This window comes from Sapajus apella, unplaced genomic scaffold, assembly GCF_009761245.1.
Source record: "Sapajus apella isolate SASKATOON/1434 unplaced genomic scaffold, GSC_monkey_1.0 scaffold113, whole genome shotgun sequence".
Taxonomy (NCBI): Eukaryota; Metazoa; Chordata; class Mammalia; order Primates; family Cebidae; genus Sapajus; species Sapajus apella.
In genome coordinates, this window is record NW_022437053.1 from 1482433 (window position 1) to 1495537 (window position 13105).

General features: G+C 41.4%; 1 protein-coding gene across 2 annotated transcripts in view; it reads right to left on the reverse strand.

Annotated features, from left to right (window-relative positions):
- OTUD7A (OTU deubiquitinase 7A) overlaps positions 1-13105 on the reverse strand; it is a 293684-nt gene that overhangs the window by 61476 nt on the left and 219103 nt on the right. For both annotated transcript variants that reach the window (XM_032259956.1, XM_032259957.1), the window contains exon 5: positions 5172-5351. In XM_032259956.1, coding sequence (XP_032115847.1) covers positions 5172-5351 — 180 coding nt within the window. The remainder of the gene's footprint in view (positions 1-5171; positions 5352-13105) is intronic.

The window sequence follows — 13105 nt, forward strand, 5'->3', positions numbered from 1 at the left end:
TATGAATCAATAGAAAGGTAGGGTAGCTGTTTAATATCAACTAAAGCAAATTTCAAGATAAAAACCATTATATCAAATCGCTTGACAAAGAAAGAGCCTATATATTGGTTAAAAAACACACTAGAGCAAGATAATCTAAAAAAATTATGAATATACATATACCTAACAAGATAGTGTCAAAACAAATACAGCAGAAAAGATGAAACTCAGAGAAGACACAGATAATATGTTAAAATTTCTAAATCAATTATGGCTTTTCTAAACAACAGAATAAACAGTCAAGAATCATCTAAGTATAGATTCAAATACAGCTGGAATTATAGGCTGAGCTAATAGAAACAAAGACAGCATCATTCTCAACAGTTCAGGAGAGTCTACCTAATGCAATAAAATAAAAACTTGAATTAACTGTATAAATATGAAGAAGAATATACAATTATTTCAGATAATATTATTGTACATTTAGACATCCAAGTGATTCTCTTACAACAAAGTATTAGAATTAATAAGAGAATTTACGTAGCTGACTGAATAAAAGATAAATAAGTAAAAAATGAGTTTCTTTTTTCCATGCCAAAAATCTGAACAGAATCTGAATATGTGGAGATGCATACATAATGTTCTTGAATAGAAGAACAATATTACAGATGCCAATTTAAAAAAAAAAGAAACAAAAATCCAGTCCAATTCCACTCAGAATTATAATTTTAAGGTTTAGATGGCAAAATAAATATTCAAAAACAGCAAAAAAAGTGGGGGAGGGATAAAAAGGAAAAGCATAGTAATAGAAGAGTTTGCTTAGCAGATAGTAAATACCTTGTGAAACCACTAGAGTCAAGTGTAACAGGGTGGCAGCTACAGGGGCGAGCAGAACAGAGTATGGAAATAGGTCCAGGTATGTTGGGAATTTAATATATAGTAAAGCTGGCATTTTAGTTCAGTGGGAAAAGGATGCTTTGTTCAATAAGTGTGCTTGAATAACTCACTCTCACTCTCAATCCAGAAGAAAGCAAAACCAGATTCTTTGCTATTTATAAAACTTTCAAATTGATGAAAAGACTCAAAGAACAAAATTTAAATTAAATGTAAGAACATATTTCAGTAACTCTATAGTCCAAGAAACCTTCTAAAGTGAGAGAGAAAGCTCATCAGCCATGACTGCATGATAATATAACCATTTTGTGGGGAAAATGTTCTGAAAAGAAAGTCATAAGGCAAGTGGGAAAAACACATATACATATATAGGGAATATATGTTTTAGTCTTAATTACAAAGAGAGCAAAAAATTGATAAGAAAAGGCAAACCAATCAACAGAAAAATGGACAAATATGTGAACAGCCACATTACAAAGCGGAAATCCAATGGCCTAACAAGCAAATGATAAGATGAAAGTGAAAACAAGGCACCATTTTCCACTCTTCAGAGAATAGGAAAGCAATATAAACCCACTTGATGTAGTTTGGATGTTCGACTCCAAACCTTATGTTGAAATGTGATCCCCAGTCTTGGAGGTGGAGCCTGGTGGGAGGTGTTTGGATCATAGGATCAGATCCCTCACGAATGGCCTGGACCATCCCCTTGGTGATAAGTGAGCTCTTGCTCAGTTCACATGAGATCTGGTTGTTTAAAAGTGTGTGGCACCTCCCACCCACCACTCTCTCTCTCTTGCTGCAGCTCTGGCCATGTAAAGTGCATGTTCCCTTTTTGCCCTCCACCATGATTGTAAGCTTCCTGAGGCCTTCCCAGAAGCTCAGTAGATGCTAGTACCATGTTTCCTATAAAGCCTGCAGAACCATGAGCCAAGTAAACTTCTTTTCTTTATAAATTACCCAGCCTCAGGTATTTTTTTTTTATAGCAATGCAAGAATGACATAACACAGAAAAGCAGTACCAAGGAGTACCTGAAAATGTGAAAGCAACTTTGGAACTGGGTAATGGGCAGAGGTTGGAAGTCTGGAGGGTTCAGAAGAAGATAGGAAGTGAGGGAAAGTTTGGAACTTCTTAGGGACTGGTTAAATAGTCCCTATGGTTATGACCAAAATAATGATAATGAAATGGACAACAAAGTCCCGATTGAGGAGGTCTCAGATGGAAATGAAGAAATTATTGGGAACTAGAGCAAATGGTCACACGTTATGCCTTAGCAAAGAACTCAGCTGCATTCTGTTCATACCCTAGGGATCTGTGGAATTTTGAACTTGATGATTTTGGGTATTTTGTAGAAGAAATTTATAAGCAGCAAAATATTCAAGAAGAGGCATGGCTGCTTCTAACAGTCTACATTCAGATGCAGGAACAAAGAAATAAGTTGGAACTTACATTTAAGGGAAGCAGAATGTAAAAGGGAAGCAGAATGTAGAAGTTTGAAAAATTTGCAGCCTAGCCGTATGGCAAAGAAAGAAAAAGCTTTTTCAGAAGAAGAATTCAAGCAGGCTGAGGAGCAACTACTTGCTAGAGATATTTGTATAATGAAAAAGGAGCCAAGTGCTAATACCCAAGACAGTGGAGAAAAGGCCTCAAAGGCGTTTCAGAGACCTTCACGGCAGCGCCTCCCATCAAAGGACCAGAGGCTTAGTTGGAAAGAATGGTTTCATGGGCCAGACCCAAGGTCCTGCTACCTTGTGCAGCCTTGGGATATAGCTCCCTACATCCTGGTGGCTCCAGCTTCAGCCTTGGCTCTGAAGGTCCGAGATACAGCTCAGGCTGCCACTCCAGAGGGTGCAAGCCATAAGGCTTGGTGACTTTCACACGGTGTGGAGCTTGTAGGCATGTAGAGTGAATGAGGTTTGGCCACCTCTGCCTAGATTTCAGAGGATGTATGGAAAAGCCTGTGTGTCCAGGCAGAAGCCTGCAGCAGGGGGATAGCCCTCATAGAGATCCTCTACTAGGGCAGTGACAAGGGGAAATGTGGAGTTAGAGGCCCCACAGAGAGTCCTCATGGGAGCACTAGTAGAGCTGTGAGAAGAGGCCACCACCTTCCAGACTCCAGAATGGTACATCTACCAGCAGCTTGCACCTTGCACCCGGAAAAGCTGCAAGCAGACAGCAGCCATGGAGGCTGAACCCAGGAAAGCCACAGGGGCAGAGCTGCCCAAGGTGTTGGGAGTCCACCTTTTGCACTGGTGTGCCCTGGATGTGAGACATGGAGTCAAACAAGATTATTTTGGAGCTTTAAGATTTAATGGCTGCACTGCTGAGTTTTGAACTTGTGTGGAGCCTGGAGCACCTTTCTTTTGGTCAATTTCTCTGTTTTGGACTGGAAATGTTTACCCAATGTCTATAACCCACTGTATCTTTGGAGTGAATAACTTGTCTTTGATTTTATAGGCTCAGAGGTGGAAGGGACTTGTCTTGACTCAGACAAGAGTTTGGACTTTTGAGTTAACACTGGAACAAGTCAAGACTTTGGGGGACTGTTGGGAAGGCATGATTGTGTTTTGCAATGAGGACATGAGATTTGGGAGGGGCCAAGGGTGGCATGACATAGTTTGTATATTTGTCACCACCCAAATCTCATATTGAAATGTAATCCCCCATCTTGGAGGTGGGACATAGTAGGAGGTGTTTGGATCACGGGAGCAGATCCCATTCATAAGCAGATCTTATGAATGGCCTGGACCATCCCCTTGGTGATAAGTGAGCTCTCGCTCTGAGTTCATGTGAGATCTGGTCATTGAAAGCTGTGCAGCACCTCCGCCTTCCAACTCACTCTCTCTTGCTCCTACTCTGGCCATGTGAAGTGCCTGTTCCCCCTTTGCCTTCTGCATGACTGTAAGCTTCCTCAGGCCTCCCCAGAAGCTGAGCATATGCCAGCACTGTGCTTCCTGTAAAGCCTGCAGACCCAAGAGGCAAGAAATCCTCTTCTTAAAATTAATGACCCAACCTTATGTATTTCTTTATAGCAGTGCAAGAATGGCCCAACACACCATACATTGTAATATCCAGTACTGGCAAGAATGAAGGGAAACACCCAGTTTCACACATGGTGAGTAGAAATATGTTTGGAAAGAAGTCCTAAAATTATTAAGCTAAAAACACACATATGTTGGCACAGCAAATCCATTCCATGAATGCAAACCTATAGAAATAAAAGCACCAGTATGTAAGATTAGAGGTATAAAGATGTTTCTTTCAGCATTGCTTGCAATTGCAGTAACAAATAACAATGACAAAAACCCAAGCAAAACCAGAATTACCATGAATACAGTAGTGATCTAAAAATTAACAGATGTTATAGAAAAAAATGTAGCTATTAAGAGATTATGTTCGTGACCTCCTGCTCAGCGAAACAAGCACTTTGCAAAGTGTGCTGTGCATTTGACTCTGATTTGTTTGATTCTGAACAAGCAAGAAGAGCAGGAGGAGACCACCAGGATGTTATTGTGGTCATTACACTGGTGAGATCTGGGATGCGTTGAGGAGAGTGTTCTTAAGTTTTCCTCATATATCTTTGTGTTGTTTCCTTTGTTATAATAAGCATATCTTCCTTTCCTTTTTTTTCTTTTCTTGAGACAGAGTCTCATTCTGTTGCCCAGGCTGGAGTGCAGTGCATGTGATCTTGGCTCACAGCAACCTCCACCTCCTAAGTTCAAGTGATTCTCCTGCCTCAGCCTCCTGAGTAGCTGGGATTACAGGCACCTGCCACCACACCTGGATAAGTTTTTTGTATTTTCACCATCTTGGCCATGCTGATCTTGAACTCCTGACCTTGTGATCCACCTGTCTCAGCCTCCCAAAGTGCTGGGATTATAGGCATGAGCCACCGCGCCTGGCCATCTTACTTTCAAAATGAAGAAAAAGAATAGAGAATATGGAGCGCATGGGATAAGAAATGTGACACTGAACAGACTTGGAGACTGTGTTACTTGGGAAAAAAAGGAAAGAACTAGAGATGTTTGGTCTGGAAAAACCAGGACACCAGGGGGAATGCTGGCTTTTACTCACTTCATGGGCTTTTGGAGTCCTAGGAAGTCAGACTCATTTTTCTACTTTTCTGAGGTAGAGGCTGGAGCCATGGGCAGAAGCAACAAAGGACATCTCAGCACAGTGTGAAGAAGAAGGCACTGAGAGTCCAATTTGCCTGCATCTGGGAGGTGATGACCCCATCATGCTTTGTTCCACCCAACCCGCCTATAAGCTGTGGTGCCTAGGCTCAGTCCCTCAGCGGTACCTTGGGCAATGTCGTCCTGCCTCTGCAGGCAGGGCCGCTCCACCTTGTGTCCAGGCTGTGGCTCTCGCTCTGGCTGCTTGGGACCCCTCCCTTCATTGAACACATGCGGCAGATTGGCTGTGTGCACCTGGCGGAGCTGCTCATAGTCGCTCAGAGCGGCTGTCAAGTCCCAGTTTTTGCCTGTGGACAAGAAATGACAGGTGACAATATGAATGCATGAATAATGGTCTACTCATAGAGAAGAACCGTGACAAAAAGGGCTTCTCATTAGGACATAAACTAATGAATTTTCTACCAGCAGTTCACATTTTTCAAAGGGGAAAAATGGCCTTCTCCATGATCTCTGAAAGTAGAATTTCACACCCATAAGTGATGTCCATCTAAAATATGTGACTATATAGTCTTAGAGCTTTTAGGTTTAAACACACCACATGCACACACACACACACTTCTAAACATTGCATTCCTTATTACCATATCCCCCTTTGAAAATCAAGTTGTAGAGCTTGATCTCTGAGGGGAGCAAAGCATTAATTAAAGAGAAATGAATTGAAATAATTCTCAAAGTCTCTTTGGACTTTTGCTCAGAGTTTTACTTTTTATGTTAAGTTTAACATGAGAGAAGCAGAAGCTTGGGAGGGATTCTCTTGTTAGTGGCTTTGGTGGGAGGTAGGCTTTTGAGCCCAGGCTCTGCACCAGGCACGATGGCAGGCTGGGCAGGTGTGCCCAGTGTGGATATGCAGTCAGCAGGGCTCCCATCCCGACACCGGGTGCTGGACTGGCACTTCACAACACAAGGCGCAGATACACTGGGGAGTTGGAGGCAGCATGGCACTCCGATTCCTGACTCTGAGAGTCAGTGTGCTTGTAACAGCAGGAAGGAGTGTCACACACTGCATCTGATTCACTTAGGCATCATTCTATAGCATGATTGGGCAACTATAGTTAACAATAATTTATTGCATATTTCAAAATAACTAGAAGCAAAGATTTGGAATGTTCCCAATGTAAAGAAATGATACATGTTTGAATTGATGGATATCCCAATGAGCCAGATTTGATCATTATACACTGTGTGTTTGTATCAAAATATCACATCTGCCCCATCAATATGTACAACTATGATGTATCCATAGAATTAAAAATTAAAAAAATTTAAAAAGAAATCAAATAATTAAAAACGTAGCCTTAATTTTAAGGAGCAAATAAAAACAAGCTCCTCTCTCATCTTTTCCATTTTAAGTTACTGGGAACTCCAACAGATGTGACATCAAGTAAGGATGAGAAGAAAAGGCGCAGAGGCCCATGATGAAACCTGAGGCTGGAGGACTGGATCAGCCACAGGCTACATGTCCCTGATGCCAGGATACTCAGAAAAACAGTCAAGAACACAGGTTCTAGAGTTTGGTTTTGAGCCCTTCTAACAAATTCTCTGATGGTAAATACATCATTTCATTACACAAGACCTTATATTCCTTCCTGTACAATCAGGATAACACAATCCATCTAATGAGAATTCTTAGGAGGGTTAAATGTGAAAAGAAGATAGTGTTTGTAAAGTTCTTCCTTTATGGAAAGCACTTAATACATGGTAGTTACCATTACTTTAATTAATTATAGATTTTTGTTTTATGTTTAACTTCTAGCACTCAGGGTTAAACTCTGAGTAAGTGATGGACAGTAAGTGATGGAGCTGAGATTCAAATACAGATCTGCCTTGATTCAAATTTAAGCTTTTGGCGTTACTGTTCCCTTGAACCTGACCCAGCTTTGGGCATGATGGCTCCTGGTTGCTGACACACCTCCTACTCTACCTTGCACGCCCACCATGGCCCTCCATAACCAGGGCTTGCCCTCTTCACCTGGATCCCCACTCTCCATCTCCACCTTGCCAGTGCATTAGACTGCTGGGTTCTACTCTCTTCTCCACAGACTTACCTATACTCTGTGAGGTTCTCATTAAACTGTTAATCTCTCAAACACACTAAGGCCATGAAGTCCATTGGGGGGGCACTAGAGACCTGACTCTAACGTGGACATTTTCACAGCTCCTCTTCTCCTGTATCCTGTGATACTCTACGGTCCCTTCACTGGTTCCTTTGCCTCTTCCTGCCCTTAGAACACATGAATTCCCCCTATTTTTCTTCTTATTCTTCTTTTCTCTTAATTTACACCCTCCTTTGAAGATTAAGTCCATCTCTAAGAAAATAAGCTTGATTGTAAGTTTTAAAGCCAAATATTTGACTATGGCAGATATTAGCTGACTATCCAATTTCTATTCTCATCTAATTCTGTATGCTCAGAATTCTAATTTATTTTGGATAGCAATACACACAGCTAAAAGTATTCACTTTTTTCCTGCAGATCTTCAAAATATGTTCCTGTTGTTCTATCTTTCTGTATTTGCTTACTCTGTTCCTTCTTCCAGGAATAGTTCCTCCAAGCAGCAAGACAGTATAGCTGTGTGGAAGAAGACCTTAACAAAAGAATTCAAAGATTGAGGAAGTTGCCTGTGAAGTTTTTCTTCCAGGATACCTGTATTTCTGATTATCACCAAACAATGAGTTATTGAATTACTGGCAGGCATGGGTTTCATGGTAATAACTACAACCTCTAGTACAGTTTACTGCTGTGATGTGATGTGCTGCTTTAATTTAGTACAAAAGTATCATAGTGCTGAAGAAAGACTATAAACCAGATATACATGAAGTCACAGGAGGATGTGACAGAAACTGACTAAACTTGAGGAAAAAGGAGTCAAACTGTTTTAGAAATGAAGTAAAATTATAAGGAAGAAAAAAGAAAACAGTACAGATAGCATAGTAAGAATGATAAAAATAAAAAATAAAGTAGACAAAATAAAACAGAAATAAAGAAACATAGGGATAAATAAAAATGTTAGATATAGAATACTGGTAAAGGAAATCCAACATACTCATAATTGGAGCCCCAAATAAGAAATTGAAAATAGTGGAAGAGGAAAGCAAATTTTAAGAACCTTAATTAAAAAAGCAAACTTCTTGAAATATTTGATTTTACATATTTAAAGTGTATACGGTATATAAGGAAGCTGTTCTAGTATAGTCAATACCAACATATATCCTTTTACAATTATCATCTTTTAAAGATAAAAAGAATTTTTAAAATCTGTAAGCAAAAAAGAAAGAAAATCAGGTTGACAACATACTTCTTGGCAGCAACATTCAATGCCAAAAAGACAATAGGGCCACATCTACAAGATACTGAAGGAAAGAAAGGAATATGAGCTAAGAACGGTTTATGTCCATCCAGGCCACTCTTTTCTGTATAAAGGCTGTAGACAAACCATTTTAAACATGAATAGTTCAGAAAACATTTCTCAAATGGACACTCTTTGAGAAAACTACTAGAGGATGAACTCCAGCCAATCAAGAGATGAACAAGAGTTTGGCAAAGGAGCAGTCAGGCAGCAGTAAGTTTATTTAACTGCACATCTAAGGAAAAGTAAAGATAAAGATACAAGTGATGAAGAAGAATATCAATATTCTGTCAAAATGAGAATGACACAATCAACAAAAATGGTAGAATTTAGAAAGCAGAATAAATTTGCAATGCCTCAGCTATAATACATGAGAGTACAAAAATAATGTTTCCAGTTGACAAGTCAGGCCAGGTGCAGTGGTTCACACCTATAATCACAGTACTTTGGGAGGCCAAAGCAGTCAGATCACTTGAGGTCAGGAGTTCGAGACTAGGCTGGCCAACATGGCAAAACCTGGTCTCTACTAAAAATACAAAAAATTAGCTGGCCATGGTGGCACACGCCTATAGTCCCAGCTGCTCAGGAGGCTGAGGCACAAGAATTTCTTGAACGTGGGAGGCGGATGTTGCAGTGAGCTGAGATTGCACCATTGCATTCCAGCCTGGGCGAAAGCGTGAGACTCTGTCTCAACAACAACAACAACAAAAACTACAGTTGACAGGTCAAATATGTATATGTAAGCATATTTAATAGTAGAAGAGCAAACAATAAGAACAGACAAAAGACATAATATTGGTTAAATTAGATGGTAGAAGAGAGGGGGAGGATGAAGGAAGAAGATAAAAGCCTGTTTTATTGAGGCATATAGGGAATAAACTGATATTGTCTAAAGGAAAAGGGGCACAGGATATTACATAAAGGTAAACTTATATAACCACTAGTTCCACTGGAACTTACACCCTCAGCTCTTCTGGTTTGCCAGCATGCTGACTGCAGGTTGTGAGACTTCTCAGCCTCCACAAGCTCATGGGTCAATTCCTTATTATAGGTCCGTCTCTCTGCCCAGCTCTCTCTGTAATATACGTGTACATGCTTACACACAGATACAAACGTGTATGGATATGTGTGCATATTACACATATCCATATGTGTAATGTACCACTTAACAATGGAAATGCCTGCTGAGAAATGCATCAACAGGTGATTTCATCATTGCGCGAATATCACAGAGTGCCTTTACACCAACCTAGATGGCAGAGCCTACTACACCCCCAGGCTCTGTGATAGAACATACTGCTTCTAGGCTACAAACCTACACAGCATGTTACTGTGCTGAATACTGTAGGTAACGGTAACACAATGGTGAGTATTTGTGCATCTAAACATGTTTAAAAATGAAAAAAGTACAGTAAAAATATGGTATAAAAAATAAAAAATGGTATACCTGCATAGGGCACTTACCATGAATGGAGCTGGCAGGACTGGGAGTTACTCTGAGCGAGTGAGTGAGTGAGTGCTGAGTGAATGTGAAGGCTGAGACATTACTGTATACTACTGTGGACTTTAGAAACACTGTACACTTAGGCTATATTAATTTATTTAATTTTTTCTTTCTCAACAATAAACTTGGCTTACTACAACTTTATAAGTTTTAAAACTTTTTGACTTTTTTGTAACAACACTTAGACTAAAATACAAATATATTGCACAACAGCACAAAAATATTCTCTTTCTTTATATTCTTATTCTATAATCTTTTTAGAAAACAATTTAACATTTGTTCTTAGCTTAGGCCCACACAGTGTCAGCGTGATCTGTATCACTGTCTTCTACCTCTGCATCCTATCCCACCATTAGGTCTTCAGGGGCAGGGTGTGCATGGAGCTGTCATCTCTTATGATAACAAGGCCTTCTTCTGGAACACCTCCTGAAGGACCTGCCTGAGGCCGTTTTGCATTAACTTAAAAAAATATCTAAGTAGAAGGCATACATTCTAAAATGATGATAAAAATAGTATAGCGAATAGGTAAACCCATTACATAGTCCTTTGTTATCAAGTATTATGTACTGGACACAGTTGTATGTGCTAGACTTTTATACAAATGGCAGCACAGTAGACTTATTTGCAGCGTCCCCACAAATACGTGACAGCTACAATGTCATGTGGTGATAGGAATTTTTCAGCTCCACTGTGATCTTATGGGACCAGCGTTGAATGTGCAGTTCATCACTGACTGAAAAGTCATGATGTGGGACATGACTGCACACAGAACATACATCAATTGGTTCTGTTTCACCAGAAAGCCTAGGCTGAGACACGTGTCCAGGGGATGTCACTCAGAAGCAGGGTCTCGGGGTCAGAGAGCTCTGAGGGCAGCAGTGGCTTGGGGCTTTACAAGCACGAGGCTCTATCTTACCAGTGGGTAGTGGGTGGTGGGGAGGTTTCATGCGGGATGCAAAGCTGGCAGGCTCTCTGTGGCATAAACTCTGCTTATAATTGGTCTATGTTTAAAACAACTGGATATGTGAAAACTTGAGTTTGGGGCTGGCAGGTTTTCAGCAAATGGGTCTGTAGTGAAGAAACCACCAGCCTAGGGGCAGGGACACGGAGGCCACCTCTGGCTCATGTATACAACAGAAGGTCAGCGGGGCTGCGCTGCAGGGCAGGACCAGAGAGGACCAACATGACAGTCCCTCGGGGGGACTTTTAGAAAATATATAATTTCATTTCTAAGTGTCAGATGAATTTTTTTAAAAAATTCAACTTGACTTTAAAGAGAAATAAATGAATTCAGTGGCAGTATTAGTTTCTACTCAGCCCCACTCTCTGCTATTCCCCCATGTGTAAGCAACACTGTTTCTACTATTGCCCCAGTGCAGGTGGGGCCCTGTGGGAATAAAACGTCACATTGGAGAAAGCCAGAGTTCACTTGCAAGGCCATCTTCTCCCTGAGCCCCATCATCCTGAGCCCCATCATCTTTCTAGACAGCCTAAAAAGCTACTTACTGAAATCAGCAACAACATTAACTTCTTTCACTAAAGTGAGGTCTCCCGGCCTTTAATATTAAAATGTTCTTAAAAAAGAATAGAAATACTGGTTTTCATAAAAATTCAAAGACAGTGAAGCCAACTGTCAAGATGAATTCAGTCCTGAAAATTAAAGCATGCTTTGCTGAGACTGGCAGCAGCCTTCTCAGGTGGGATTTACCAGGGATTTTGTACCCTGGTTCTGAGATCTGCACAGTACTTAAGAAAGAAATCCATTCCTTTCAGTTAAAATTCCCGAGACACCTTTTAAAAACTGAAATCAAACTAAATCCCGAAGATATGAGAAATAAATCACTTCATGTCTCTGGGGTGTTTTCCAATCTGGCTTCCAGGAGGAGCTTAATTTTTCACTTCTAAAGAAAGCCTTCTAGCTCTTTCCATCTTACTTTATCAGGAAGTCCACTAGCTTCCTTCCCAGTGTCTGTGTACCCCAGGGTTAGCAGTGGAGCCTGCTGCAAGCCACCGGGGTCCGGGCCGCACACCCTGCCCAGGTCCTTCCCTGGGGAGCCAGGGGGCCCTGAGGAGGACTGGCCCCTCCAAGGAGGTCAACAAGCTCAGAGCTCAGTTAGACAGCTGGCGTGGGTGGCCAACCAGCCCACACAAATGCCAGAGAAAGGCTGCTTGTCCTAGGATATTTCCTGCTTGTTTAGATTCGATGAAATACTGGTGGATCATCCACTCACGGAGGGATCAGGATTTGGGTGAACAGCACCTGTGCCCCTCTCCCCAAGTTGCCTGTGGAGAAGGCAGAGTACCCAGGAGAAGCAGGTGAGAGTGGTGACAGGGCTCGGTGCAGGTACAGAACACACTGTGCTGTGTGAGGCCCTGTCCACCCAGGAGGACTCATCCTCCCAGGAGACTGCATCCTCCAAGGACCTGCATTCCTCAAGGAGACTCTGTCCACCCAGGAGCCATGTTCAAGCATTCATCAGAGATTCAGGGGGCACCTACTATGTGCTGTTTTAATATTCAGGCACCAAATAGTTACCTAATAAGATGACTTCAGGACAGACACTGAAGAAATGAGGAAGGGAGTGCTGTGGCTATTTGGAGGGCAGCATTCTTGGTCATTAGAACAGCAAGATCAAACTGTGCCGTGGGCCTGTGTGGCTGTAGAGCCTATCAGTGCTGGGGACAGGGAAGACTGTGCCTGGAGTGGGCAGGGTGGGGCCGTGGTAAGAGCACAAGATTTTATCTTGGGAGAGACCAGACCACTAGGAGATTCTTAGCTGCAAAAATGCTCCCACAGTCTTTCATTTAATTAAAAGTTTTAAAATTTGTCTTTCTGTGCTTGCCTTGTTTCACTTAACACACTTACCTCCAGTTTCATACATACTGCTGCAAATGACAGGGTTTTATTCTGTTTTATGGTTGGATAATTTGTATACGGTAATGAATGCCCAGAGCTGTGCCCAGCTGGGTGAACTTTTCTTCAAGTGCGCACATCCATGTAACCACTAGCATGGTCAAGGAGATCAAGTAGATCATGGCTACGCCATGTTCATCACATCAGATGGCCCCATGCCCCTCCCAATTAGTCCCTCTGGCATCATTTCCTACAAAGTATCACACAGGTAGTAGCTTAAAACAACACAAGTTTACTATCTCACAGTTTGTAGGGTGGATGTCAGCTGGTTTCTCCTG